General features: G+C 43.8%; 1 protein-coding gene across 1 annotated transcript; it reads left to right on the top strand.

The window, feature by feature from the left end:
* Positions 1–2,971: 2,971 nt before the first annotated feature.
* On the top strand, positions 2,972–24,043 carry SAP130 (Sin3A associated protein 130). Its single transcript, XM_081911524.1, has 21 exons — positions 2,972–3,536; positions 5,926–6,043; positions 6,188–6,423; positions 7,736–7,894; positions 8,128–8,239; positions 9,039–9,163; positions 10,278–10,402; positions 10,854–11,004; positions 11,557–11,647; positions 11,969–12,073; positions 12,554–12,695; positions 13,535–13,653; positions 14,819–15,121; positions 15,797–15,971; positions 17,292–17,396; positions 18,406–18,764; positions 19,784–20,032; positions 20,347–20,472; positions 21,149–21,252; positions 22,109–22,222; positions 23,141–24,043. Exons 2-21 carry the CDS (start codon positions 5,932–5,934, stop codon positions 23,297–23,299), a joined length of 3,171 nt encoding a protein of 1,056 aa, XP_081767650.1. The 5' UTR covers positions 2,972–3,536; positions 5,926–5,931; the 3' UTR covers positions 23,300–24,043.
* Positions 24,044–26,824: the final 2,781 nt, after the last annotated feature.

Below are 26,824 nucleotides of genomic sequence, written 5' to 3'. Positions count from 1 at the left end.
TATGGGCAAACAAAGTCCCGCTCAAGGCGACGCTCCAGTCGCCCAGCAGGGGCGCTGTTCCCATCACGAAGCGGAATGCAAACTGCAAGCAGGCGAGCGGGGGGGGGGGCAGGCAGCCGACGGTACCGTGAAGCTGTACCCTACCCTTCCCGCTTTATTGTCTGCCGACATAATAACATCTCCCGCTTCCACCTCGCCACTGAATTATTATTATTAGTATTAGTAGTAGTAATATTTCCCCACCCTACGCACAAATACGCACACGCACAGTCCGCTGCAAGAGACTTGTGGCTTTTTCGTTTCAGGGTAACTCGATTAGCGTTAGATAGTACTGCACAGGCTCCAACCCTAGGAAGATCCTCTTTAGGACCAGGCAGGAAGTCGTCCTCCCGAGCCCTTGCCAGGCTACAGTACAGCTCTGCACTTTCATAGTTCTGCATCGTGGAGGAGGCACCTGTTCTCCAAAGGTGGTTGAGACGACAAGCGACCGACGTCCTCGTGCCTGGGCTCCAGCCATTATAGGAGTTTGAGTCCAACAGCATCTGAAGAGCCTCACGTTTCCTTCGCATCCCTGTTCTACGCTGCAACATTGTTTCCTGCAGGGCTTGAGACTGCAGGGCTTGAGACTCCTTTAATAGCAAAGAGATAAATCACTTCAATAGGGACCTTCTGCCCAACTGCACCCTTTTTCAGGATACAGTACTTGATTCCATCTCCTATCCCCCACAACAGTCTGCATGAGTACAGAATCCAAACCTAGTATCTACGCTACCCCTTGCTTGAAAAGACATTCCTTCTGCCTACTTATGGGCCCCCAGCTGTGGAAAAGAATCAGTCAAGTCATCTGGTCTAAACGCAACCCAAGCCTCACCCATATATTCAAAGCCAGTCCCAGGTTTTCAAGTGGCAGAGCCCTCAGCAAGATTTATTCAGTGGGACTACCAACTTCTGTGAACTAATTTTTTGACAGGACACCATCTGTAGTAGTGTCTCCTCTTTGTCCCCTTGCTGCCCCTCCTTCCTGCTATACCTGGCCCTTGCTTATATCATATGTTTATGATATTGTGAACCCTCTTGAGCGGGATATGCCCCCAAAAGGCAGCCAATTACTCACCCACCCAAGTGGGGAAGTAAGTTTGTGGCAATGACAGCAAGGAGCACTGGAAGTAGGATCAGTGGTTATTTATTTATATTTTTTCGCAGGACTTTTTAAAGGGGAAACTCACTGAAACTCACAGCACCTCTCAGGTGGGCACCATTGCCATTCTAAGAGAATGAGGGAGGTGTTCATGGTGAGTTCCGGCACCTCTTTTTCTAGAAAAATAGCACTGTATTTTCTTTATTTAACACTTTCATTCCATTATTCAGGCACAAAGACTCCCACAGTCCCTTACAGATTAATTAAAAAAAAAAGCACCACAAGACAATTCCTGCCTTACTGTTTAAAATGCATGATGCCAAAGGGGGGAAAACAAATAAATTCAAGCACCATTTTGTAACAGTTACAAAGGTCATAAGGTTGTTCAAACTGAAACCAAAAATGAGCTGGTCTCTCGGAAGATCCAATGGAGTTGACCTGCTTCCCATTGCTCATTTTGCTGCAACCTGATAGATGACAAAAAAATTAAAACCTTGTAGATCATATAATATGATATGCAGTGCAGACTGTTGGTCATATAGCCATAAAATCTGGATTGCTTATTATTATTTTATTTATTGAATTTATGTACTGTGCTATACCCGGATGTCTCAGGGTGGTTCACATATCAATATCTAATAGTACCCATTGTCATTCTAATATTGCTTGCCAATATTCATTCACCAGCATTGCCCACATCACCACCTCCCCTTCTATGAACTTGAACAACCTATATATATTTGAAAACTTCCCACCGAGGCTCCCCATTAGCTCCATATCTAAAATCCTCTCACGTGCAACACCACCTAGTCCCTCCCAATCCTGCCAGCCACAGTGTTGCTTCACACAAGTCTCCTTTTTTCATAAAGGAACGGCCACCTCCACCATTTCACATTCTTCCCCATCATTAGAAGTGTTGGCAGATCATGTACTCTCCACCCTCCTTAAAACTGCTGGTGGTGGTTTAAAAGAAGGTCTTGGGCTGGGGTGTTTGGAGTTTGTTTTTGTTGCAGGGGGTTGTTGCTGTTGCTTTTTTGTATCTTTATTTTCGAGATTGTGATTTATGTGAAAATTGTTCAGTTTGGTTGTGTATTTTCTAATGATTTGTTAATTATGAGTACTTTTGTTATGTTGTTGTTATGTATTTTTCACGTTGTAAGCCACCTTGAGCATGGCTAAAACTGCAGAAAGGCAGCATACAAAGAAAATAAAGATAAAAAGTAAATGACCCCTGGACAGTTAAGTCCAGTCAAAGGCAACTATGGGGTGCAGTGCTCATCTCACTTTAGGCCGAGGGAGCCGGCATTTGTCGACAGCTTTCCAGGTCATGACGCCAGCATGACAAAACCGCTTCTGGCGCAGAACTTCCCTGCCCTAAGGAACCATTTACTGGGCTGAAGTTGGTTCAGTATTTATTACATTCCTCCAAGGAGCGCAAAGTGGTGTACAACCCCCCCCCCATTTATTCCTACAGCAACTTTGTGAGGTAGAATATGGAAATTAGTTTATGGAGCTTCACCATTGAGAAGGGATCCGAACCTTCCCGCCCACCCTGGCTTTCTCTGACACTGTACTGGCATTGCAATATACTCCAGTGGGTATAAGAGTGCCACAGGCTGCACTAGGGACCATGAAGGCCCTTCCATTGTATATGACAGCCCAGTGTTGACAATAGTCCAACAGTACACGCCTGTCCATTATATTACATGCATTACAATATTATTAATATTAGCTCCGTTCATAACCAGTGAATGAGATGCTGCTAAAATGCAGAGAATAACAAGAGATCACAGCAACGGGGCAATAATAAACCTTTTATTAAGGGTCAGGCAGGTACCGTTAAATGTTAGGCAGAGCGGGAGCAATGCGGCTTCGGGGCAGCTCCGCTTTTTGTTTTCTTAGCTTGGGTTCGGAAGTGGGAGCTGGAAAAGGAACTGACAGCTCCCAGGTCGGTTTCCCGCCATCTCACCAAGCAGCGGACCGTCCCGTTCTCCATCTAGAAGCCATTTACTAAAGCGCTCCGAAGAAAGCCGACCAATCCTAATCTTGGTGGGCGGAGGCAGCTAAACGCTCGTCCCGCCTCCTTTCAGGCGGCCAATCGGGGCCCTCTCGCTTCCCCCAACCTCTCGCGGCGTTATCTATGGGCGACGCTCAGTTCTCGAACTACAGCCCCCAGGAGCCTCTGCGCAAGCGCCGCCTCAGCCAATCGACGCGCCTAGCGAGGAGAAATTATCACCGCTGTGGGCAGGACTAGGCGAGACCCAATCAATCGAAAGGGGGGAGGGGATGCTTTGCTGCGGCAGCGGAAGCAACACTCCCGACTGAGCCCCCTCAGCGTCGGCGAAAGAAGCGGCTCTGGAGGCTACTCCGAGAGGCTCCGCCGCCCCCTCGGCTGCAGGTAACTCGGCGGGCGAGGGGAGGGCTCGTTCTGGGAGCGGGGCGCCAGGGAGAGGCGCCGCTCCCTCTGGCCAAGCCCCGCCGAGAGTTACTCGAGCTGGGCGCCCGACTCCTCCTCACTCACGGCGGCTGCTTGGGGCGTTCGCGGCGGCCGCCGCAGCCTTTTTATTCTCGCTGAACATCCGGGTCCCTGGCCCTGCGCGTCTGTTTCACATAGTGATCAGGGAGGGAAGGGAGGCGGGCCCTGGCTACTCCTGATTAGCCATTACCTGTTTTCCCATTGGTAGTCAGGCGTAGCCTGTGCGGGCTTTCCCATTGGTTGGCAGGTTGTGCTGCCTTCTACGCTGGGCTGGCTCGCCATGGGGAAGTGAGGGGTTCCCATTGGCTGCCCGCAGAGGGGGGCGGGCCTCGGGCATGCTCTAGTGGGCGGAGCTTATGCCGAGAGGAGAGCTCCGCCCGAAGCGAGCGAAAGGGGAGGGGCCTCGGGAGCCGCCCCTGACCGGCGACGGGCGCTGCTCCCTTTGCCGTCTTGTGCTGCGCGCTGCGGCGTCTCCGCTGCTGAGTGTCGGCTTCTCCCGTCAAGATTCCGCACTATACTCGCCCCGATCGCGCCTGTCTCGGAAGCCAAAAGTTTGCGGCGGGTTTGCGGGCGGGTGAGCCGGCCCAGCTGTTGCAAGCGGCGCTGTTATAATCGTATTGATCGTAGTGGCCCTTCCACGACCAGCGCAGTTTAGGGTCGGGGGTGCGGGGTGGGGCGAGGTATTAGGCTTGTTTCCCAGAACAAGGGGAAAAGAGAGCATCCCCGAATAAGGAGCTGCTCCTGGATTCCCCTAGATCTCGCACTGTGCACGTGCAGTCATTATCCCTGATGACTTCATGCTAGCTGCGTTCTGCTGCCAAGCAGGTAATTGAGATACTGTAGGTGTTGCCTGCAATTGATGTTAAAAGAGGGAGACAAACACATGAAAGTTGAATTTACGTTTGTATTGCGGTGTCATAAAGAGATTTTGGAGTTGATGGTGATGTAGAAGTTATGATCGTGAAGGGTGTGAAGACTGATTTAGTCTTCCCTAGCTTGCTACCATCCAGGTGCGGTTTGACTTTATCTCCCATCACTCCTGCTAATTGGCTATTCCAGCTGTCACTGATGGGAGCTGGAGTTCAGAACTGGTTTATGTGATTACTGTACTGATGTCAGGATCCAACGCCTAACACTCCATTATGCAGCCCAAGATTTGCTTATATGGGAATAAGTTCTCTGTTAAGTGGGGCTTTCTCTCTGGTAAGTGTGCACAACAGATGCTTAGCTGTTCAGTGTAGTTGCATTGTTCTGCGTAGTTGTACACTTCCTCTGGTTTTTGCATGGCTGCTGTCAACAGAAGTATATAGTAGTTTGTGTAGAACTTTTGAGTTGTTTGGAAGCCCTCTGCCTGAGATCTTGGAAACTAGACAGTAAAGTAAACAATGCTGATATAATTAGATCAATGGTCTGGTTTTACAGTTATAGTCACTTTCAGTGTTTCTATGTAGCTTGCTCAGCTGTTGCACAGAATTAGCTGAGTCTTTCTGATTGCATTTGGGTACCTGTGTGTGACAGCTGTGTTGCTCATCATTACATTTACTGTCATGTGTACATGTGCAATCTTTCAATATAGATTTAGTATTTAATACCAGCCTCACCTCCTTTGGAACTGCACGAGGAAAGAGTATAGAGAATTATAGCCATTTACAAAGTACAAGATAATTACATCTATCATTTCATTTATTTAAAGCATTTCTGCCCTGGTCTATAATCTTTAAACTGTATTTGTTTTGTGTAGTTGATGGTATGTTTAATTGATGTTCAGTACACGATTAAAATACTTTGATATAGGTGTCTTACACAGATGTTTGCATACTACTAATGCTAATATTGAGTCTTAATTTCATAATTATAGCCCTGGTGTTTTTTTCAGATAGTTAGTAGAGAGGTCCTAATGTCAAAATATTGGAAGGTTAATATCCTCTGTAAACATTTCTGGGAGTGAGATTCATTGAAGACAGTGGGACTTATTTCTCAGTAAGCATAAGTTGGCACTGTAAACACTGGATTTGTGCCAGGCCTATGTATTGGTACTTTATTATTTGCATGTGGTGGTTGTCACTTGAACCTGTGTTACTATTTTTATATTTCAGTATATTAACGCACCAACATTTGTATATTAAGTTACTGAACTTGGCTGAACTGTTTGTATTTTGTATTTTAACCAGATGGAGAGCTTGCATATCATTTGTCAGTGGCTACTCTGTGCAAACATACGTAACCTAACTGAATTTGCTGGGATTCCTCAGTAACAAGGGCTTCAGTAATGTGAATGTATGAATTATTTGTAATTCTGTGTGTTCCATAGGTGGAAATGAGTTCTCAGCAGTTTCCCCGTTCAGGACCCCCTCCTGCAAGTCTAGGACCAGCTCCAGCTCCGATCTCTACCAGTGGATCTACTGGATTGATAAACCCAACAACTACAGGTAAGGCAACTACAGGATTTCTACTAAGGCTTCAGTATACTTTTTTTGGAAGTAAGTTCCATAGCAATCAAAGACAGCATTCCTGTGCCTTGCCTGTTTCTAGTCCTGTTTTCTTTCTAAAATTTCACACATTTTTCTATTTAGTGAGTGATGAACCCAGCCGAGAAATGGAAGTTGCTCCCAGAGATCATGTGGTCCCTGGTGGCTCTCTGCAGTCCCGTGAAGAGAAGCAGGAAACAGTGGTAGTCCGGCCATATCCGCAGGTGCAAATGTTGACTCAGCACCATACGGTACAATCTGGTGTGCCAGTTACAGTAGCAGCTCCTCCAGCACATTTAGCTCCAGCAGTGCCACTTTCTTTTTCTGAAGGTCTTATGAAGGTAATGAGAGCATTGCTTTTCAAGTATGGAATAGGGGTATTTAATAGCACAAATTTAATGCAATGGCAAAGTTAGCTCAGGCTAGATTTAAGTTTAAGTGCAACTTTCTCTTCATTTTAGCATGTACTTGTTTATATATTGCAACTGCCTTTGATTCCCTGGGACAGAGAAGGTTGAATACTGTTATCTGGTGCTTTCTAAAGAAAATCTACTGAAACCTTTACCATTGAAGGCAGTCTGACAAGGGATTGGACTAGTACATAGTTCACAGTGATGGAGCAAATATGTTTTCTGTTATGCCAGAGGGGTAGGACTTGAACCAATAGGTTGAAATTACAAGGAAATGCTCCCCATTGGTACAAACTGTGCCTCAGAAGATGGTGGGCCCTCCTTGTTAGATGTTTTAAAGCAGAGGCTGGTAAGCTAACAGTTATGCTATAGCAGCAGATTTTCTGCATTAGCAGGAGGTCTACGTGGTGTTTTCAAGTCCTTTTCAACTCTGTGAAACTATGAAAAACTCAGTCAAAATATCCTACTGCCCATCTCTTAAACATGCCACTAAATTCTTCCTAAAAAGTGCTGGGCACACTGGTCATGCCCTTGCAAGAGCATTGTAATTGTCAGCTGTGCTGGCTGGGGCTAATGGAAGTTGTGATACAAAACATCTGGAGGGTACCAGTTGCTGAAGGCTTCTCTTTGCCATGCATGAATAAGAACTGTCAGAGGAGGAGGAGGAAGAGGTTCTCAGTAGTTAATTGGAAAGAGGCATCTTGTCCCTTGCATCATCTTCCCCGTACACTGAGGCTGGCGGTGAAATGATAATCATTGGTAATCTTAATCCTAAACAGTTTGGCCCCACAGGTTTCGAGAGTTGACTGTCTCTGTTCCAGCACAACCAGTAGGGAGTTGCATAATTTCAAACCCTAGACCTAATTTTTGTTAAGCGGGAGAGAACAGAATTACAAAACGTTTCAAGGGAATTGGTTGATGGGGTATGTCTGTCTGTATAATTATTTGTGTACTAACTCCCAGTAGCTGTCTCCAAGATTAAAGCTTTTTGTACTAGTGGCTTGATCTTAAGAAAGCAATATTATTGCACAATGATTCATCTTTTCATATGATTCTCTTCTGAGGAATAATGTGTATAGAGAAATTCAAAATAATTTAATTAGACTCTGGCTACCAGTAAATTTGTTACAGGTTTTCTATTCCCCTCAGGGTAAACTAACTGGTGCATACTTGTGTTGTTTTTATTTGTTCTGTTGCCACAGATTTCTAAGAACCAGTAGTTGTATCTTTATGTTCTTTGCAGCCTCCCCTGAAGCCTACCATCCCTAGCCGCCCTATTGCACCAGCTCCACCCTCTCCTCTCTCCTGCCCCACCAAAGTCCCAGGGCAAGTTACTGTAACAATGGAGAGCAGCATCCCACAGGCCTCTGCTATTCCTGTAGCAACAATCAGTGGACAACAGGTAATCATTTTCTTCTTCTAAAGTAACTTTTTTGTTTGTTTAAAGTCATGGAAAGCAAATGAAGCACTGTGAACCACAGTAGCCACAGTCTTGGTTTGTATCTCCTACCATAATAATTCATATCTAACCTGTACTTTCAAACGGCTTAACTGTAGTGTGTGGTTGTATATGAAGCCTTTCTTGTAAATTACATCTAGACGATTTCCCCACACACAATCTGTTACTGTCTGCAGGGACATCCCAGCAATGTGCACCATATCATGACAACCAATGTTCAGATGTCAATAATCCGAAGTAGTGCTCCTGGACCACCATTACACATTGGAGCGTCTCACTTACCTCGAGGTACTTAACATAATACTTTCTTGGGATGATTGATTATGTAATAAACTTATTCTGGACAATGTTTATACTGTGGTTAATGCATGCGTCAATACCTTGGTAGAGTAGCTATAAAGATAATGGCTGCAATCTAAAGTAACTATTTTTAGCTTCTTGGTCTTGGGAAAGTGTAGGATATAATTAGGGTTACAGTAGAATATGGTGTGTTGATCATTTTTTAAAAAAACAACAACACACACACCCTCATATGTTTTAGAACAGGGGTGCCCTTCAGACATTGTTGACTACAAATCTCATCATCCATAGCCAGCAAGGCCAACAGTTCAACCAGTGGGCAGGGTTGATGAGAGTTATAGTCCAGCAACATTTGGAGGACACCATGTTGGCTGCCCCTTGTTTACAATATGCTGTGGATCACATGCTGTCTACATTCTGGGCAAATCCACCATCTCTAACTGCAGTTAACATTAATACTGGTGTCATCTGCAGTTCAGATGAACCAGATTAGATTAGGCTCAATTCAATATTCCTGTAAAATAATCTGCAGTTCAAGCCAGCTGGATAAACTTGATGCATCTGAAGGGAGCATGAGAGAATGCAGCTGAGGGATATTGCAGCTATACAACCCTGGTTGATGTTACCACTTTTTCTTTCTTTTATGCAAATTGCTTTGTTTAGCCAGCACTACTAATAGCACTCTTAATTCTTTGTGTCATGCATAAAGAGTCGTGGCTGCTCTTACACTTTTTGAAAAGTGGACTGTCTTAGGGATTGTCTCAGTTTTACGTGGGATTTTCCTCAGGTGCGGCTGCTGCTGCTGTGATGTCCAGTTCTAAAGTGACAACTGTCCTGAGGCCAGCTTCACAGTTGCCAAATGCAGCGACAGCTCAACCAGCAGTTCAGCACATCATTCACCAACCTATCCAGGCAGGTGACAATTGTGCAGTATGATTGTTGTTGTTGCTTTCTGATTCTTTTGGGCTTTTCTTAAGTGGGAAACCACTTACATAGTTAAATGAACTGTGAAATCTGACAACTGGTTCTTGTGACTCAAATTCTTCAGCATCGCAGGCCAAGATTTAAAGAACCTGTAAAGGGAGCAAACTAATAATATTATCCAAAGAGTGAACTTCAGATTAACTCCCCCAGTTAAGAGCTTTCCATTTTGTTTGAAGCCCTCCTGTTAATGGTTGGTTGGCTTTTAGCTCCATTTGTGTGCAGTAGTGGCTGGCGCAGGTGGGGCTGCATTGCTTTCCTGACTTCCCAGTGCTGCACTTTGCTGCCAGTTACTAAGGGGGATAAGCAGGGCAGCTGAGTGTGGTGCAAGCACAGTTGTGGAGCCTACCATGCCAAGCTCTCTTTATATGTAAAATAGTTCCTAGTTTGTAAGGTTGCCAACAGTTTTTCTTTATAATATGTTTACAAAAATGATCTACATATTGCTAAGGGAGAAAAATGTGTCTGGCAATCAAATTACCATATTTTTCGCTCCATAAGACGCACTTTTTCCCTCCTAAAAAGTAAGGGGAAATGTGTGTGCGTCTTATGGAGCGAATGCAGGGGGAGGCAGGCAGGAAAAGCCCCCAAGAGCCAAACACAAGCTCCGCGCGGCTCTTGGGGGCTTTCCCCCAGGAGCGAGAAGGGACTGATGCGGCTAGTCAGTCCCTTCTCCCTCCTCATAGAAAAGCCCGCAGAAGCCGTGCGCTCCTTAAAGGGTGCGCGGCTCCTGTGGGCTTTTGCGGGAGGTGGGGGAATTGCCATAGTCAAGCGCAGCCTCTCCCGGCCGGAGACGTTGCGCGCAGCTAAAGAGAAAGCCAAGACAGTGGGCGGGATGCATAATAATTTTTTCTTGATCTCCCCCTCTAAAAACTAGGTGTGCCTTATGAGTGAAAAATATGGTATCTGACCCTTAGGAGACTCAGAGGTCCATTTTTACAAAGTTTTGCTATGTGTATTTTCTTTACGTTTTAGGCAGTGAATGATTTTTTTAAAATTATTGGTTGAAAGCCCTAATGTAATACTTTTTCCTTACCTACCACAGTCCCGGCCTCCTGTGACAACTTCAAGTACCATCCCTCCTGCTGTAGTAGCAACAGTGTCGGCCACGAGGGCCCAATCACCTGTTATTACAACAACGACAACACATGCCACAGAAGCTACCCTCAGGTAACCAGTATACCCATTAATAGTACAACCATAGATATGTTTATTTGGAAGTAAGTCACTCTGTGCTCAGTGGAGCTTACTCCCTAGTAAATGTGTCTTGGGATTGCTTTTTTAAATAAAAAAAGGTACATTTGGTGATTTAACTGAGGGCCACTTTACACAATATGGCCATCTAATGGGAGTTGCTTCATACTGCCTCCCTAGGCAGCTGCTCCATGAAAGGAGCCATTCTGTGTGCACCATCTTGCTATGCAGCTAAGCACCCTTTCACATGGTGGCCATATAATGTGAAACAGCATTGATTGAACTGTCCAGAAGAAATGCTGTTGGTGCATTAATTCATGTAATGCACAATGAAGAATTCTAAGCTCCATTGTGGTGTCTCTTCATAAAATGAGTCGACGGACTGTTAAGTGCTTTCAGAAAAAGAACCTTAGATTGTCTTTTCCAGCCGGCCAACACTGTCAATTCAGCAGCACCCACCTTCTGCACCTATCAGTATTCAGCGCCCTGCACAGCCACGGGATACAGCAACCAGAATTACCCTGCCGTCCCATCCAGCCATAGGTACACAGAAACAGCAGCTTCACACCATGGCTCAGGTAAATATTATAAGTGAGATCAGCGCAGTTTCTTCCATGTTGTTGTCTGACTTTTACCATATGGTTTTATAAGGTAGTTGAATGAGGTTTCATGACATAGCATGAAACATATTGTTGGCCTGGACAGGGGGTGGGAAACTTCCAACCCACAATCCTCCATTCCTAAGTCTGGAGCTTCTTTCCTTTCGGGAACACAGTCTGCCTCCTTGCTTTCTTTAATCTGCCAAGCAAGTCTAGCCTTCCTTTCCTCTTCTAGGCTGCTGCTTTTCTACTTGGTGTTTGATATACCTAGCATCTTTCTTTTGCTCAGTCCTCTGGTGTAGCTGTAAGAGGCTTAAAAAGCCCTCTTGGTTCATGGCATCCTGCTATGCTGTGGCTGATAGTCTAGGTAGCTTGTGGACTCTCATGAGCTGGTCACTTAGACCAACAATGGAAGCCCATCTACTCCAGCTCCTCTGTAAAGCATCCGATCAGGGGAAGTGCCATCTCTGTTCCAAGATGCCAAAATATGCCAATCATAGTTTCTTGACAGACAACTTTTTTCCCCTGCAGAAAACAATATTTAGTACTGGTGCTCCAGTGGCAGCAGCAACTGTGGCCCCTATTTTAGCAACCAATACCATTCCTTCGGCAACTACAGCTGGTGAGTATCTACAGCTCAGCATTTCTTATGCACAAATACAAAAACCATTAATAGGGTTGACGTATCCTGCTTTAAAAAAGCCCTTTATCTCTGATAATTATTGAGTGGCACAATAAAATTAGTGTATGATTTTAACATGTGATTTTGGAGGCTAGACACACATGAAAAACACCACCCCAGTTACTGCAGGAGCAGGCTAGGGGTCTAGCTGTTCTACAAGGAGCAACAGAAATTTCCCAGCTTAGAAGTGATATACATTTTCTGTCAAAGGCACAGATTCTGAAGAATGTTTAATTGTGTGTGTCCTTTTCTTCCTTTCAGGTTCTGTATCCCACACTCAAGCACCTACAAGTACAATTGTCACAGTGACTATGCCCTCGCACTCCTCCCATGCAACGGCTGTGACCACCTCAAACATCCCTGTCGGTAAGAGAGCATTAGTTCTGAGCGTCATTGTCCTTTGATCTATCATTTTATTTTCTGCTGGGGCAGAATGGACTAGGTACATCAGGGGTGAGGAAACTTCTTTGCTTCCCACAGGGCAACTTTGACAGGTGTCTGGTTCCACCTACCTGCTGAACCCCCTTGTGTGGGGTTTCCAAGCTTGAGAACTACAGCACAACGGGTGTTGTCAGCCCTGTGCTTTGCAACCCTCCCTGTGCTGCTCCTTTCCGCCCGTCTTGTTAAAGGTGAAAAGTAGCCGCACTGGGTGGCTTCAAACAGTAGTGCTGGGCAGGAGAAGCAGATTCCCCTCCTTGAGCAAGCCATACTCCTACTACCCACCAGTTGAATGGAGGTTGGGAGTGCATCTTGCTCCAGCAAAGGAACAATCAGTATCTGTTTCCTAGTATGAATCTACTACAGTTTACTTTGTGAATAACTGGGATGTCTTTTTTCACTGCACAGCTAAAGTAGTCCCACAGCAAATTACGCACACTTCCCCTCGCATCCAGTCTGATTACACTGCAGAGAGGAGTAATCTCATTCCTATATCTGGGCACCGGGCATCTCCAAACCCAGTTGCCATGGAAGCTAGAAATGATAACAGGTAACTGAACGAATTTACTCACATAGGATAGGTACTTTATCATCTTGGTTATATTGCATGTATGTTATACGTGAGGACATCTGCAAAAATATAATGAAATGTGTTTTGATCTCTCAGTTAACTTCAGTATCCAAAGCTAATCCTATGCGCACACATATCTGAGAGTAAGCCCAGTTGAACTTGGTAAGATTCGTTTCTGAATAGATGTGCATAGGATTGCGCCAGCTAAGACTTTACATATTTCTGATGAAAGAAGCGCTTGTGATTTTGGATTGATTTGAACCAATCGGGCTGAAAAGACATCTAGGTAACCAAGCCACAATTTATGCTTCCAGTTCTGTGAGTTATGGACAGTGCTCTTCAAATTCTACAGTTTGTTTAAAAGGGTGTGGATTCAGAGAATTGTCAGGTTCCTGAGGAGCAAATAATGCTGCTTGTCAAATTTGACTCCTGCATTTCAGGGCAGCTGTAGATGAAGGGAAAGGAGCTGCATTGTTAGGAAGTGGAAATAGTGTCAGGTGTATACATGTTCTACAAACAGACTACATAGTGACATGAAGTATGTGCAAATGTAGAAACTCTTTCACTTCACTTCTTCTGTTTACTCTTTATTGAATTATACTGTTCAACATTGTCAGGGTATAGAAAGAGGGTTTGAATTTGGAAGCTTTTTGGGTGTCCTTCCAAGTAGGTAAATGTGATGACGCACAAAGAAGCTAGCAAACCAGAACAGTCAATTGCATTGCAACAAAGGTTAATTAACAATCACTGCTACAGTTCATTTGAAGGCTACAATTATACTGTTGTGTCTAACATTTAATTTATCTTCATTCCTCTAGACAGTCAGTACCTGTTCAATTCCAGTACTTCTTACCAACATATCCACCTCCTTACCCTTTGGCTGCCCACACTTACACACCAATTACCAGCTCTGTATCCACTATACGCCAATATCCTGGTAAGGAATCTCCAAGTTTGATTTACAGAAGAGTTTTAGAGCAGCTAAAGTGGGGTTCCAAAGTACTTTGGGAAACAAGCAAAGTTATCTGGCAAATTTAATATTTAAATAATTAAAAAACCCTCTCTGCAAAGCTTGCTCAAGTCAAGATAATGATGAAGCAGATCATTTTGCTAAAGACTTCCGGCTTCGCAATGGGTTTTTCTCTCCCTCTCCTCTTCCCCATGCCCTCCACAAATCTGCTCACGAGAATTGGGAGAATCCCCAGAAAATACTGGGGGGTGCACTGGGGGCCGAGAAGGAGAGGAAATTCCATTGCACAGCTAGAGCTCTTTGTGCCAACAGAACTACTTTGGTGGCTACCGCATATGGTCTGTTTTTTTGACCCCAAACATAGTGACTACCAAGGGGAATTTTTAATCTAAATGATTTGGGGAATTCTGCAGTTTTTAAGTTTTGGTGATTTGCTGTTCTGAAAAATTGGTATTTTGTAATTACTCTCAAATTGACTTGTTTGTTTCTTGTGATTTGTATTACAATGGCTACTGCTACAAACAATAACAAAAATCCTCCTGACAGTCCTCTTCCACCCTTCTCTTGGATGTCCTGTTGTTTTTGGAAATGGGGGTTTGCTGTTAAATCTAAATTGGCAAATTGTGGTTTGTGCAAGCTCTCCAAACCAGGACTGACAGTGTGAAATAACTTCTAATAGCTTGACAATTGAGGTGAAAGTTTAACTGGCGAGTCTCTGCTTTGTGTTCTCAGCCAAACTATTGGAATATCCAGTAATAACCACTTCTAAATTACCTCAGCTAATCAGAAAACTTGTTATAGCTAGACCCTAGCTGTGAAAGTGCCATATGTTTTCCTTGGAGTATTGGAATACATCTTTTTCTTTGCATATATAACCTCAACAGTCCTCATGAGGATTATTATAATTCAGCTTTAGCATTATGAAGCCACTGTTGCTGCTGTATAAACGTAATGCTGGAAGGGCTGTCTTATGAATCTTATTTAATCTGTTGGCATCTTCAGCAGGACCACAGATGTGTGCATAAACTACAAGTATTTAAATACAAAATCTAACAATGCTGCTTGGCAACACAAGATAATAAATTGGCTGTTTTGTGTGGAAGTAATTAAGTCTATTGTTTGGTATTTCCAGTTTCAGCTCAGGCGCCAAATTCTGCCATAGCAGCTCAGACTGGAGTAGGAGTGGCCTCCACAGTTCATCTTAATCCCATGCAGCTGATGACAGTGGATGCATCTCACGCCCGTCATATTCAGGGCATCCAGTCTGCACCAATTGGTGCACAGGGTATACAACCAGCACCCATCAGTGCACAAGGAATACAGTCTGCGCCAATTGGAACCCAAGGGCTACATCCAGCTGCCCCAATTGGCACACAGGGTCTTCAGACTGCACCAATGGGTGCTCAACAGCCACAAACTGAAACCAAGACATCAGGTAACTAGCCAAGAATGCTTGTGTTGCGAGCAAAATTGTCCATAACTATTCCTCTTGGGGTTTGCTTTTTAATTAATCGTGTAATTATGGCTGCAATACTACTATGAACACCTGCTTAGAAGTTCTGTTGAGCTTGGTGGGGTTTATGATTAAAAATGCATAGGTCTGGGCTGTCACTAATGTGGACAACTGCCATTTCTGTTTCTGAATCAAACACACTGCTAGAGTCACTTAAGCATTTTATTTTGTTTACCAGTATCTGCTGTTCCCTATCTCCAAAAATATATGATCAAGTTTGTGGGTGGTTTTCTTAAGCTATGGCTAATTAGAGTTTTAATCCTGTGTATACATTTTTGAGAGAGCCCCATTGAACACCTTGAGTTAACGTTTGTAGAACTGAGCAGCAGATAGTTTTAAAACACTCAGCCTGCTATCCAATTTTGGTTATACTCTTAGTAGAGCAATGTAAAAAGACGGACTCAAGTCTATTGAGTTCAGTTGTTCTTCTGCTCCTGAGTATCATTTGGATGGCTGTCTCCTTAAATTTGGCATTTGTTGAGCAAGCATAGAATGGAACAACATTCCCACTTCTTATTTTAAGAGAAAGAGTTTCTGGTTAAATTTCTCTTGCTTTTGTCTGCTACCTCCCTATAACCTTTTTGTTCCTTCCATCAGTGGTCTTGGCAGATGGAGCCACTATTATGGCCAATCCAATCAGCAATACATTCAACACTGCTCCAGCTTCAACTACAGTGGTACAAACCCATAGTCAGAATGCCAGTTCTAGTACACCAGCCCAGGGTTCATCCCCTCGCCCAAGCATTCTCCGGAAGAAACCCACTACAGATGGGTGAGTAAAATTGCACTTGCTTTGATGATGTGCAATCTGCTTGCCACTGTACAAGAAATAGTGTCGTATCTAATAAAACCATCGTGTTGGTGCAAGGATTTGTGCCTGCGCGACGGGATTTCCTCTCCCTCCGCAGCCCCGCCCCATGTCTTCTGTGGGTTCTCGTCCTCTGTAGGAGATTTGGGCCAGGTTTGCAGGGGTGGGAGAGGGAGAAGTCTCATTGCACGGATGAAAGTCCTTGCACCGACAGTACAATATTGTTGGATACAGCCTTGTAGCATTTTGTTCATCAGTCATCTTATGTATGCTGAGCATTATGACAGAACCAATAAAACATGTGAGAACTCATGGAATATGTATTTATTAGTGAAGACTTATACCCTGCCTTACCTCCAGTATGTAGCTCAAAGCAGCTTACAAAAACAGAGAGGTGTGTATTTTTTAAAAAATTCAAAACTAAAAACAGAGTAACAGATCAGTAAAATAGAAGAGTAAAAACACTTCAACACAGGGACCAGGCAATTTCTTAAAACTAGCCACTGCAGGGGGCAACTGTATTTCTTCAGGAAGTAATTTTCATAGTCTGGAGTTAACGGTGCAGGGAGCACTACAGAAAATGCCTCGTCTCATGTCAACAGCCTCCCAGCATTTTATGTGTGTGTGACCATAATCAGGGCCTCAGTGCTGACTTCAAGGCACAAGTTGGACAACATAGGGAGAGCTGTTCTTTTAGATAACTAGGTGCCTGGTTGTTCAGGGCTTTATATGCTAATAGCAGAACTTTGAATCAGGCCCAGTAACTCACAAGAAGCCAGTGCAGAACCTTAGAAATTAGTGTTAACATGACCCAGGCTGTCCAGCAGCATTCTGCACCAGCTGTAGTTTCGTAACCACCTACAAGGAAAGAGCTCTGTCACCTGTGTTTGGTCAAACCCGCTTTACATCTTAAGTAATCTATGCTCTAGCCATCTTCTGACATGTTTCATTGCCCAAAGTCTCTTGGGAAACCAGGACTGGAGAGGGCCCCTAGGTGCAATTGTGTCAGTGGCCTATATCATCTTGCTTTTCCACAGCAAGACTAGGGTCTTGACAGGAGAGGCAGCTGTTCTGTTTGGAAAACTTCCCTGCGAATTCAGGAATCTTTTGGATTCCATTAATCTGCCGGAGCGAACAATTCTAATCAGCCCCCCAGCTGGAGCCTATATAGGATAAATACAGCAAAGGAGAATAATAGTACACCGCTTTTAAATTAAGCACCCTTGGCAACTATTGTAATAGTTTTGCTTTTCAGAAACTACTATATTCATGGCTATTTTGCAGGTTGGCGGTTAGGAAAAGCCTCATCCCTCCGCAGCCATCTGAGGTATCTGGCGCTCGAGTGGAAAGCTCAATGAGGAGTGCATCTGGATCGCCAAGACCAGCTGGGTAAGATCTCATAATAAAAAGATATGTAAAATACTGTAATTCTAACTTGGCAAAAAGGTGAAAGAGATGCTGGCTGTTCTTACCCATTGCAAAATAATAAGCTCCGTGGAGACACCTGTTGCATACTTACTTCTGGGTAAATGGGAGTTCAGTGAAATATTCAGTGATGATCACTGAGCTGTGCAAGCAGATTAGGACCTGGGGAACATAAAACAGGGAGCTATTTTAAGAGTATTGAATTACTTTTTCTCAGATCACTACAATATGCACATATTGGCCATGTTCAGATATAAGCCTATGCAAAGCCATAGTTAGGCAAGATAGTCTTGCCAATGAGCCATATGATGCTGCCTTCAGTTTTAGCATCCCTTGTTTTTCTCTCCCCTTCTTTGAGTGGGAAAACATACCACAGAGCAGGCGGCTTAGTGGATCAGACAAAAATGTGTCGTCCAAAATGGGGTCCAGTGTACTTTCTTATCTTGATGGTTTTTAGCATGTAAATTTGACTGGCTTACTGTCAAATTCTGTCCAAACCAGCACACCTGGTTCCTTTCTGCATTTGAAAAAAAACATGACCAGGAAGCCAATGTTCTTGGTTTCCTGAATGTGATTTCTTGGGGAGAAGCAAATCAAAGGTTCTGATTCAGGCATAATGCTAAAACCTCTTTCATTTTGTACCTCATTTTTTGATATAGCACTGGAACCCTAAGCTTGTTGCTTTCTGATGTTTTTACATGGTATTGTCAAGATTCTGAAGAAAAGGCATTAAACTTGGTGACTGTATTTCACCATTTCTGGTGGGCTTGTACTACTTAGATTCTGGAAACCCAGACTTCCATCTACTTATGTGATGTCACCATATTGCAAGATATGTTTCTAGAAAACTGGGGGGGGGGGGGAAACCAGAACAAAATTAGGCTCTGCATTTCTATACAGTCATGGTAGTAGGATCTTGAATAAGTGAACCTGCTAACTTTTTCCTTTTTTCCTTTTGGTTTGTTTCATCTAGTGCCAAGCCAAAACCAGAAATCCATGTGTCTATGGCCACTCCAGTGACTGTATCTGTGGAGGCAGTATCCATTCAGAGCAATGAACAACCTCCAATTGCAGTCCCCACTTCCCAGCAGCCACCAGCTGCCATTCCAACCATCATCACAGCAGCTAGTCCACCTTCGCAGCCCACGGCTGCCCTGTCAACCATTCCAGGAACTGTTCCTGCTGCTGCACCGACTTCAACCACAATTGTGGCAGCTCCTCCACCTCCACCAGCCATGGGTGGCGTCCTCTCTACAGTATTGGGCCCCGTTGTGCCAGAGATAAAAATAAAAGAGGAAGTGGAACCCATGGATATAATGCGGCCAGTCTCAGGTAGATTTCTGCTTAAGCAATCACAAATGAGATGCTCAAAGTAGGTACAAAAGCTCCACAGCAGATAATAATTAGAAAGATTGTTAGCAGCTTCATTTTTAATTATATTTTGTTTGATTTTAGTAAAGAGGTTCAGAGGTTATTAAGAGCAGGGCCATAGCTAGCATGTCACTGAAAGCTACAAGAGTTGCATAGTTAAAATGGCAGGTAGAAATAAAAGAATACAGTGGTACCGCTGGTTATGAACTTAATTCGTTCCGGAGGTCCATTCTTAAGCTGAAACCATTCTTATCCTGAGGCGCGCTTTCACTAATGGAGTTCCTGCTGCGTGATTTCCGTTGGCATCCTGGGGCAAAGTTCGCAACCAGGAGCAGCTACTTCTGGGTTAGCGGAGTTCGTAACCAGAAGCAATCATAACCAGAGGTACCACTGTACACTTGCTATTAAAGTTTGTGGAGAGATCAAACATTAGTGCTTAATTCTGCTCTGTAGTAAACACTAAGAGAACAGTTGTGCAGCCTTATAGTGAGAAGTCTCTGTTCAAGGCTTTCACTCTTAAATTCAATTTGTTAAGGAATTTCCTAAAAGTTACTTTTGCCGTAGTAGTTTGCATGTCAAACACAAACTGCCAATCGATTGCACTAAAGGTGCCTTGCAGCCTTCTTGGGAACTGAAAGAGCCCAAACGCTGTCATACTAACCATAATCCCAGAAAAAAAGAGACCAGGGAGGACTGAAACAAAAGACTTTGTTTGCTTAGCTCTGCTCACTCTTATTCATGACGTAAGGCCAAACCATTCAAAAGAAAATCAGGGGAAAAGTATATATAAAAGCTCTAAGATCCTTGAGAGGAGGGACTCTAGAAAAACAATGTTCTCCTCTTACAAAGGCACTGCACTGGCAGTTAGCATCTCGTCTCTAGCATTGCAGTCTTCGGAAGACAAGGGTGTTGGCTCTAAAGCTGCCTTTGTTTTACCTGTCAGTCTCTTAAAACTTGTCCCTTCCTGTCTTCTCTTTCAGCAGTTCCTCCACTGACTACAAATACTGTCTCCCCGTCTCTTACACTGCTGGCCAACAACCTTTCAGTGCCCTCAAGTGACTTGCCACCTGGTGCCTCTCCAAGGAAAAAACCACGAAAGCAGCAGCACATAATCTCTACAGAGGAAGGGGATATGATGGAGACTAATAGCACTGATGATGAGAAATCCACTACCAAAAGCTTGCTGGTAAAAGCAGAGAAGCGCAAGTCACCTCCAAAAGAATATATAGGTGAATGGAAATAAATAAATTAAATAATAGGTTGGTCGTCGTCTTCTCCAAGTAATACCCATCCACCCAAAATGTAAGATTGCCACTAGAAAAGGAATTTGAGCTAAAAATGATCAACTTTGGGTCCGTCTGTCCCCCACAAAGATCAGTTTTTCATGGCATATTATTATTGGGGTGGGGGGAGAGCTGTTGGAGCTGAATTAATCTCTAATTCAAAGTATGCCGGCCCTATCGTGGGATCACATTTTCTTTCCTAGCTCAAAACGCAAGCACCTTAAAAGAGGCTTTAGTTATTTTTCTCAATCTTGCTTTAGATGAAGAAGGTGTGAGGTATGTGCCTGTACGTCCTCGGCCACCCATAACACTGCTTCGCCACTATCGCAACCCATGGAAAGCTGCCTACCATCACTTTCAGCGGTATAGTGATGTCAGAGTGAAAGGTATGTCTTCCTGTCATTACATTTTGCATGGGTCGGTGAACAGATGTGTTACAATATTAGACAGGTGTCTACTTGCAAACATTTAACCTCTGATATAGGATGTGCAGCAAATTGCCTAGAAACATATCCACCATCTAAAGCCACTGTAATATTTGTACTGCAGAGGCAGTGCTAATACATATCAGTTTTCCTATTGTTACTGAGGTTTAGTTATACATAAGGTAATCGAGAACCTCAACTGACAGGAAATAGTCCCCGTATAGTTGCTTGCTCTCTGTGTGTCTGACTAGCAAAATGAATTATGCAAGAAAAGTGGGTGCAAGGAGACTTGCTTACTTTGCATTATGTATTTATTGAATTTGACTTTTGGGTTTCTACATATATAGTCCCTGGCTATTAGACAAACTAAGTTTACCAACACTAGAATACAAAGATTCAAAGCAAGCCCCACTCCACCCCTGTTCAGATCACAAAATTTGGCTGTTGCATTATTGCACATCTGACCCTGGACCCCTGTTCCTGCATTCTACCAACATCTGCGGTCAGGTTTCACATACCAGGTACACAAATGACTGCTGCAGTAAACTTAGTATTTTTGTAGCTCAAGGAATAAGGTACATTTCACCTTTTAAAAACTCATTATTTGCTTGTGTCTCATATTTGACTCTTGTTCTAGAAGAGAAGAAGGCTATGCTGCAAGAGATCGCTAATCAGAAAGGTGTATCCTGCCGTGCGCAGGGGTGGAAGGTCCACCTTTGCGCAGCACAGCTATTACAGCTGGTAAGTGGGGGAAATGGGGTAGTTTCATATAAAATGAGGAAGAGATTCCTCCACGAAAAAGCCTTAGCCCAGGAAGCTTTCTGAAAGGTGATACAAAACTATATACATATATATATATATAGCATTTATATTATTTTTAAAAATTACCACCAGATTGACAAGACTATTGGAATTGGATTCCCTTCAAGATTGAGGGATATGTTGTAGGTTGCAGTTGAGTATATGTATATCAGGTATGAATGGAGGGCTTGATTCAGGCATAAGAACGGATGCATTTTATACAGATGCTCAAAACTGGCAAATCCCTCTGGGATTGTGCTGCTGACTGGAGGAGGCAGCACTGTTCCACATTCCTGGATGCTTCTGTTTCAGGTTGAGGTGATGTAGGTGCTTTGTATTCTAGCACCAAGCTCCCAAGGCCATGAGGAGTACTATGGAAATGTGACATTACATTGTGTATGTAATTTAGGAGTGCTGGGGCTGCTGATGGCATGTGAAACTAGGTTTTGATCTAAGTATAAGAGATGATGGTAAGAGGACTAGAACCTCAAAGGATATCTTTCTCAGGCATTGGATGACGGTTACTTGTATATAATAGGGAGTTACTGTTTCCCTATTTCCTCATTCTGAAGTGGGACAGCCCTGCTTCATTTTGAAGCATATTTCAGAGAGCATCCTACTGCAGTTGCAATAAAGATGACATTGTAACCTTAAGAAGAGGAGCACTGTTCTGTCAGCAGTGAATAATAGTAGTGAATCTTTTGAAAGCAGTTATATGAGCAGATGGAATTTTTATAGCTTATATGAAACAGTGAGAAAATGTTAGGTATTCTTGCCAAATTCTAATATTTTATAGACCAACCTGGAGCACGATGTGTATGAACGACTCACCTCCCTGCAAGAAGGGATCATTCCCAAGAAAAAGGCAGCAACTGATGATGATTTGCATCGAATAAATGAACTGATACAGGTAAAGGCTTATTGTTCACTCCTTCAGTCTGGTGATTTGCAGTTGATATTTTTTCTTAATTTAAATGGTGGGACATGTTTTTTAAATGTGAAACAAAGAACTGTTAAAAGAGGGAAGTAGAAAATGAAGCAGACTAAACAAACCACACAGTATTTTAGTATAGCCACTCAAAATATTAAAAACAACCACACATATGGTTATTTTTAAAAATGAATAAATAGATATTGACAGGTTCCATGGTCCCATGTATCATTCATAGCCTGAGCATAATATATAATTTCTAAAAGTGAGGGGACACAGACACGTGGGGGGAGACAGAGAAAAGAAGAACTAGTCCATTAGTCACAGAAACCTCCATCCTCTTTGTGGCAGCCATAAGGAAGATACCCATTTTTAATTAACTGCAGTTTATTATTCCATTCAAATTCTAAATTATGATTAATATTAATTATGGTTAGGGAAACAAGCCAACTTAATCAACCATGGTTTGAAATTGGCTTGTTTCCCTAAACCATAATTAAAAATAACTGTTGATCCAGGTTTGGACATGACTCTCCTCCTTGCCGATATGCAAGAAGTGGAAAGGGGAGTGGGAGAGCGCACAAGCTTCATCCAAGCAGCACTAAGTTTAGCATTGCGTCCAAATGAGGTTGCTTTCGCCTTGAAAGTCCACCATTATTACTATGTGTCTTGAAATGCAAATGTCTTACATAATACATTTGATGTAGAGAGTCTAATTTCCCAGATTATTATTAGCAGAAAGTGGAAACATACTTGTTCATCTGTTCCTAAACGGCTGTTTGTTTTAAAATTCTTTAGGTCATGTACTCTCTGACATTTCAATGTGGTTGTTTAAAGATTACTTGTGTGCCTGTGAGGCATTCAGCTGTTTAATATCAGTCCTGTGTTGTGTTTCAGGGGAATATGCAGAGATGTAAGCTCGTAATGGATCAAATAAATGAAGCTCGAGAATCCATGCTAAAGGTCTTGGATCACAAAGAGCGTGTTCTGAAGCTTCTCAATAAGAATGGAACTGTCAAGAAAGTATCCAAATTGAAGAGAAAAGAAAAAGTCTAGAGCCAGAGGTATAAAGACTCTGGAAACAAAGGTTGTACAGAACAGTGTTAAGGCTCTTTTAATTGGGGGTTTGTTTTAGAGAGCTACATCTGAGTAAGAAGGACGATGGATGGATACGTTGGAGCCCAATGACCTTAAGGGATGATTATTGATCTATCAAAGAAACAAAGATTTTTCTCAGGCTTGTCCCTGTTTAAACTCTTCACAGTCACATTTTGTTTAGCCCTCTTGATGTGCCAGTGCCTATTAATTGGAACCATTGATGCAAACGTGATAGACAGTCCTCGCCCTTCCATCCTACAGTTTTAGAGATAACTTCACAGGTTTGTACAATGGATTCTGCAGCAGACCTCAAGAACCATCTGTCTTGAAACTGTTTGAAGATGACACTACTTCCACGTAGCCAACTCAGTTTTTTGCTCCTTAAGATCTTGCAGTGGCTAGAGCAGCCTTCATAAACCCAGTGCCACTTGCACTGGTGGTTCTGCTACATTTAGAATCTTAAGTGGTTCTGAAGTCTCTAGCTGTCTATTTTTTAAAAAATACATTTCAAAGTGATTTGTAGTGTTGTGGAGTGTGTGCGTGTGCCCATGTTGGTGCTCTGGGATATTGTTTTCAAAGTACTCTCATACAGCACAGTACTTCCTGTAGCTGGTGTGATGCTCTTCATTGTGTTACATACAATTTGTGCTATATGACATCCTGGAAACATGAATAAAGGATTTGGAGGATTTTGTATAATAACAGGTGCATCTAATTCTGTGCTACAGATCCCAGCAAAGAAAAGCCAGATAAGAACTATAGGGAAGTAGCTGCTTTTGTTCAGGACATTTAAAAAGAACAGATTGGTAATATGGACAACAATTACACTTTTAGCAATCTAGGTTAAACATATTTTCATCCACATTTGCTATTTCTGTAATAAGCTGCTATCAGTTCTCTTAGTACCATATATCCATATAGGATATAACAATGGCAAAATCCAGCACGTACAAATTCCATTCAGTGGAAGGGGCCACTACCAGCCAAAAGAAAACAACTGCAGTGGGAGGAGTGCAAAGGCACACACATCCATAGCAGTCCCACTTGGAGCACCCAGTCTAGATGCAGCTCCGAGCAGGTACAATATCACCTACCATGCACACTGCTGGCCAGGCACCCAATAGAGCACCCACCCATACTAAGGCAGAATGAGATGAGCTACCATTAGCAAAAGCCAGTGGGTCAGAGCAAGCCTGCTAGTGCAAAGATAAGGCAGGCCAGGGGGAGGTTCACTCAAGTGTAGATTGCCCCTTGACTACAAGCTCCTCAAATTCTTCAATTTCCCTTGAAGCCCATATCCAAATAGTAGCAGCGGGGGCAAGGGGATGTTTCTGGAGATCAGGACAGTGGTGCTCCAAAATCTGGGGGAAGGGGCCTGGCTAGGCAGTCAGTGGGAGAGTAGCCGCAACAGTTGATGGACCTTGGAGGAGTAGCATGCCTGTATAAAGAAAGGCAACTTATACCAGGGATGGTTCACAAGCTCATTGCACTGGAGCATTGCCAAGCACACCTTTTTACACCTTTCCAGGAGTGCTGAGCAAAGCCACCTCCAGGGTTCGATGACTTTGGGGGAGGGGATCTGCAGCTGGGCCAGCTGGTCAGCCTCTTAGGCGCTGCCAACTCCTTTCTCTGCTTCTCTTAACATGTCACCACCATGTCCATTTCCAACCTATCGGGTCTGCTCCATACTAATGGTATCAAGAATGTCCTCCTGGGCTTGCATTACCCAGTAATAGGGCATTTCCAATGGAATGTGGCATGGGTAGTCAGTCCACCCTGTGTCCCATGAGGCTGCACTGCCAGGCTTCTGTGAGGTAGAGCGTGCAAAATTAGATATGTGTTCTATGAAACTGTTAGCTTCTGTCTACGCAATCTACATGATGGTGATATGCAATACCCAGTGTCCATCTCAGGAATGCCACAATGCCAGAAAATGTTCCTAACTTCTAGATTCTTAGTTTCTAACCAGCTACATCTGCTGGAGGACCACAGGGGGCTTTTGGGTAGATGTGTGAGATGGATTAACACATAGCAACATCCAGACAGGAGAGGCCATTGATAACCCTTTTACTTCCCCAGGCACACAGCTGAATACCCATGGGTACTCAGTGAAGCCCTTTATTCAAATAGTCATTGGGGACACTGAAGATGTGATTCCATGGCCTGCATCACATGGTAGGGCAATGTGACCCACTCTCCTGAGAAGGTATCCAAAGTTGTGATGGCCCGTGCTATTCTCTATATTGTCATGCATAGAAGGCTATCCAAGGGCAAGGATAGTGCTGGGCTGCCACACCTCACTGTGGAAGGAACAGACATGATTGACAAGAGTGAGTTGCATAGGGTTGCAAACTTCATGCTGCTGTTACTTGGGACCACATAGGTAATTCATTTAGAGACAATCCACTTGACTTGTGCAGCCCTTGCATGCTTTCCTTTCTCCCCCCATGCCCACATTATCCAGATTTTAATAACAGGTTTTGCAATTACTTGCATTTCTTTCTAACAGACATATTCCATCAGCAGTGTGGGGTGGTAACCAAGTTAAGTATCCCCAGAGTTCAGGATGATTACTACCAAAATGCAAGTGCGTAAGGCCTGCAGCTCCTTCCAACCTAGCAGTTCGAAAGCATGTCAAGTGCAAATAGATAAATAGGTACTGCTCTGGTAGGAAGGTAATCGGCGATTCCATGCGCTGCTCTGGTTCACCAGAAGCGGCTTAGTCATGCTGGCCACATGGCCCGGACAAACGTCCGCTCCCTTGGCCTATAGAGTGAGATGAGCGCTGCAACCCCAGAGTCATCAGTGACTGGACCTAATGGTCCTTTACCTAGCCATCTGTCATGTATGATCTAGTTGAGATTCATGCATTGCAGGGAGTGAACTAGATGACCCTCGGGATCCCTTCCAACCCTACATTTCTATGATTCTTTTAATTCTTAGTGTGAGCTGCCTTGGCTGTTTGTTTACAAATACAGTAAATCAATCGATAAATCCTTTGGCCTTTAAGCTGCTAAAAATATCTTTGTGTGTGTGGAGATATTTCTGCCTGCAGCAGACAACCACATGCACCGCACTGGAGTGCCTTATTCAGGCTGCAGTTGTAAGCACAATTGCTGGAGACCAATTCCCCTTGACCTCAACTGAACCTCCTCCTGACTCAAGGCGTTTGGGCGTCAGAAGTACACGGAACCCCCGCTATAAACAACAGAACTCAGGCGACATTTCTAACCCATGGAGAAAGACATCGCGTTTCTGAAGCGAATGATAGCGCTCCCTCTGCCTCGAGCTTCCTTCTCCGTCTAAATAACCCGATTTGGGGGGGGGGCAGGCGGCACGTTGAGTCACGTGACCTATTCAGACCTTTCCCCCCCCCCCTCCCTCAGAAGACGGGGGCAGGGAGGAAAGAGAGGCGGCTTCTATTTCCATTGGTCTCTTTCGCGCCTTCACGGTCTCACATGACCCTTCCCCCCCCCTCCAACG

The sequence above is a fragment of the Podarcis melisellensis genome (assembly GCF_964234715.1).
Source record: "Podarcis melisellensis genome assembly, chromosome: 5".
NCBI lineage: Eukaryota > Metazoa > Chordata > Lepidosauria > Squamata > Lacertidae > Podarcis > Podarcis melisellensis.
Note: the sequence above shows the minus strand (reverse complement) of the source record. Positions and strands in the feature narration are given on the sequence as shown.

Excerpts from the sequence above, each read along its gene's own strand:
- SAP130 (XM_081911524.1), top strand. The coding sequence starts at position 5,932 with ATGAGTTCTCAGCAGTTTCCCCGTTCAGGACCCCCTCCTGCAAGTCTA. Across the intron at positions 12,696-13,534 it reads GAAGCTAGAAATGATAACAG|ACAGTCAGTACCTGTTCAAT; the intron begins GTAACTGAACGA and ends TCATTCCTCTAG. Across the intron at positions 15,972-17,291 it reads AAGAAACCCACTACAGATGG|GTTGGCGGTTAGGAAAAGCC; the intron begins GTGAGTAAAATT and ends GCTATTTTGCAG.